Raw genomic sequence first — 2,539 nt, forward strand, 5'->3', positions numbered from 1 at the left:
AACGGTTTTTCGTCAATTCTAGCAATTCTCACTTTGGTGGTTCTTTCTCCATTCTGAATTGCACCAATCTCCTCAAATGAACGTAGAGGCTCTGAAGAAGCAGGCAGCTGTTGAGGCTGTCAACGAGATCAAGGATGAAAAGGTCATTGGTTTGGGTACTGGTTCTACAACTCGCTATGCAGTCGAAGAGATCGGACTGCGTCTGAAGGATGGAAGACTGAGAGATATTGTGGGTGTGGCCACATCAGAGAATACTCGAGAATTGGTAGATTCTATAGAGTGTTAATAAGTTTTGTAGGCAGAACGTGTTGGAATCCCTTTGATGAACATTAATGATGTGGAGAAGATTGATCTTACGATCGATGGAGCCGATGAGGTTGATGACAACCTGCAGTTGGTGAAAGGAAGAGGTGGAGCTCTCTTCCGTGAGAAGATGACGGAGCTATTGACGACGAAGTTTATTGTGATTGTTGATCAAACCAAGCGAGTCTCTAAGCTTGGTGAAAAGTGCCCCATTCCCGTTGAAGTTGTTCGTTTTGGCTATTTATCGACGCAGCGTCGTCTTAGCCAGTTTGGAACTCCTGTTTTGCGCTCTGATCCTCATGACTCTGGAAAGCCGTAGTTTTATTTCTCGATGTTCATTATAGATACGTCACGGATAACGGCAACTATATTCTGGACTTGGCAGTTAGTGGAGGAATTGAAGATCCTGCTAAGATGGATCGTGATTTGAAGACTGTTACTGGTGTTGTGGACCACGGAATCTTTATCAATATGGCAACTAAAGTATGCATCGTGAATGGTCATTTAATGTAGGTTATCATTGCTGCAGAGGCTGGTATTCAAGTGATGACTAAGTAATTGTCGTTTGCGCAATCAGTCTGTTTGTTCTTTGATTTGGTATTTAGCACTCATTTCTGAGCGGTTATTGGAACATGAATATTTCTCATTGTACTTTACAGCCTATCACATATTATAGATTCAAGGAATAGAATTATAAAATCAATTTGACATAGATGATATGTAATTAAGGAATTAGGCAATTGGACCAGTAATTATTAGTGCCTTTATTATTCAGTTATTCTGTTTGCCATTCTTTCTTGAAGTTGGGCTTGTAAAGCCACAGACTTTCTTATAGTTTCGTGTTCCATTATTGTGTAGCTCATGCAGGAGTTTAACCGAGGTAGGTAAGTGTGAATTATCCTTGAATTGGTTGTCACCTCTGAGTAGATTCAGAAGAGATTCAACCGATTTGGTACAATCGTCCCAATCATCATGATTATTCGAACATGCAGGAATATACCATTTTACTATCTGGAATTCCACGTAATATGACGGATAATGAACTTTTCTATCTTATTTATGATATCTGCGGAAATGTAGGTCCTATTCGATTGCTGTCACCGCCCTATCCTTCTTGTACTCTCGTTATTTCAGTGATATGATGAATAGATGAGAGAGTTATCGTTGTTAGTTCGTATCATACCGCCTTACTGATCAAGGAATATTTGAGTGGGACTATAACTATTAACAATGTAAGCTGTTGTTCTTTTCGTATTATGGTAGTGTCCGGTATCTATTAGTACTCACATTCTTACAAATAATGCTCAGGTTGAGAGAAGTGATGGTATGTACAACAATTCACTCATAATATAGTTGTTTCAGATTCTCTATTCTCTATAGGTGGGAATGTTAATCCTCTCCCTGTTCATCCCTTCGTGACTGTACCAGTTTCAGAATCGTCTTTATTAATGAATAATGCCATGGAACCATATTCTTTTCACAGAGAGACGCTGGTACAAGAGAGAAATCCTATGGATAATCCTCGTTATACTCATAATATGAAAGAATTCCCTGATAAGGATGGTCCAAAATCACAGGAATTGTTATCCTCTACACCACAAGTCGCTGTTTCTCATTCTATTGTTTCATCGAATTGTGTACCTAAGAGAATCAGTGGTACTTGTAAGAAAGGGCCCAAAGGAGCCAATCTTTTTGTCTATCATTTGCCTTGTGAAGTTGATAATGAAGACTTAGTGACATTGTTTTCCTTCTTTGGACCATTGGTTAGTGTTAAGGTGAGAGTGACCTCTTGGAATGAGTTATAGGTATATGCTGACAAGAAAACTGGTTTACATAAAGGATTTGGATTTGTCAGTTTTCAATCTGTTGCTTCCGCTCAGAGAGCCATTCAATACATGAATGGATTTCAAATCGCAAACAAACGTTTAAAGGTGGAGGAAAAGAGATACCATAAGAAGGAAAAGAAGTTCCATTTACCTCATCTTCTCATGATTAGGAAGAAACAGAAGTGAGAACTAAGTGCTTCGTGTATTGTGCCAATAATTGTGACTATACTCCTTTTGGAATAGGTTAGGTTTGAATTATGTTTGTTTATGAGATTTGCATATTCAACCCTTTTACACTTCCTTTCATCTTTTCTTCGAGTTTCAGACCATTTCTAGTATGTATCGCTAATGATAACCTCATTTGGATCCTAATCAAGGAAGGATTGTGTGTGTCTCATTTCAGTATTCCA

General features: G+C 38.6%; 2 protein-coding genes across 2 annotated transcripts; both read left to right on the forward strand.

The window, feature by feature from the left end:
- Positions 1-76: 76 nt before the first annotated feature.
- Positions 77-861, forward strand: JH06_5265 (ribose 5-phosphate isomerase; the record flags this gene model as incomplete). The annotated part of the gene is made up of 4 exons (XM_014669335.1): positions 77-265; positions 299-618; positions 648-786; positions 817-861. The coding sequence occupies 4 exons, from the start codon at positions 77-79 to the stop codon at positions 859-861; spliced, it is 693 nt and encodes a 230-aa protein (XP_014524821.1).
- Positions 862-1,164: 303 nt separating this feature from the next.
- JH06_5266 (hypothetical protein) lies at positions 1,165-2,315 on the forward strand (the record flags this gene model as incomplete). Its single annotated transcript, XM_014669336.1, has 6 exons — positions 1,165-1,183; positions 1,231-1,419; positions 1,453-1,535; positions 1,567-1,627; positions 1,657-2,078; positions 2,109-2,315. 6 exons carry the CDS (start codon positions 1,165-1,167, stop codon positions 2,313-2,315), a joined length of 981 nt encoding a protein of 326 aa, XP_014524822.1.
- Positions 2,316-2,539: the final 224 nt, after the last annotated feature.

Source organism: Blastocystis sp. subtype 4, assembly GCF_000743755.1.
Source record: "Blastocystis sp. subtype 4 strain WR1 chromosome Unknown seqid_0659, whole genome shotgun sequence".
Lineage (NCBI taxonomy): Eukaryota > Bigyra > Opalinata > Blastocystidae > Blastocystis > Blastocystis sp. subtype 4.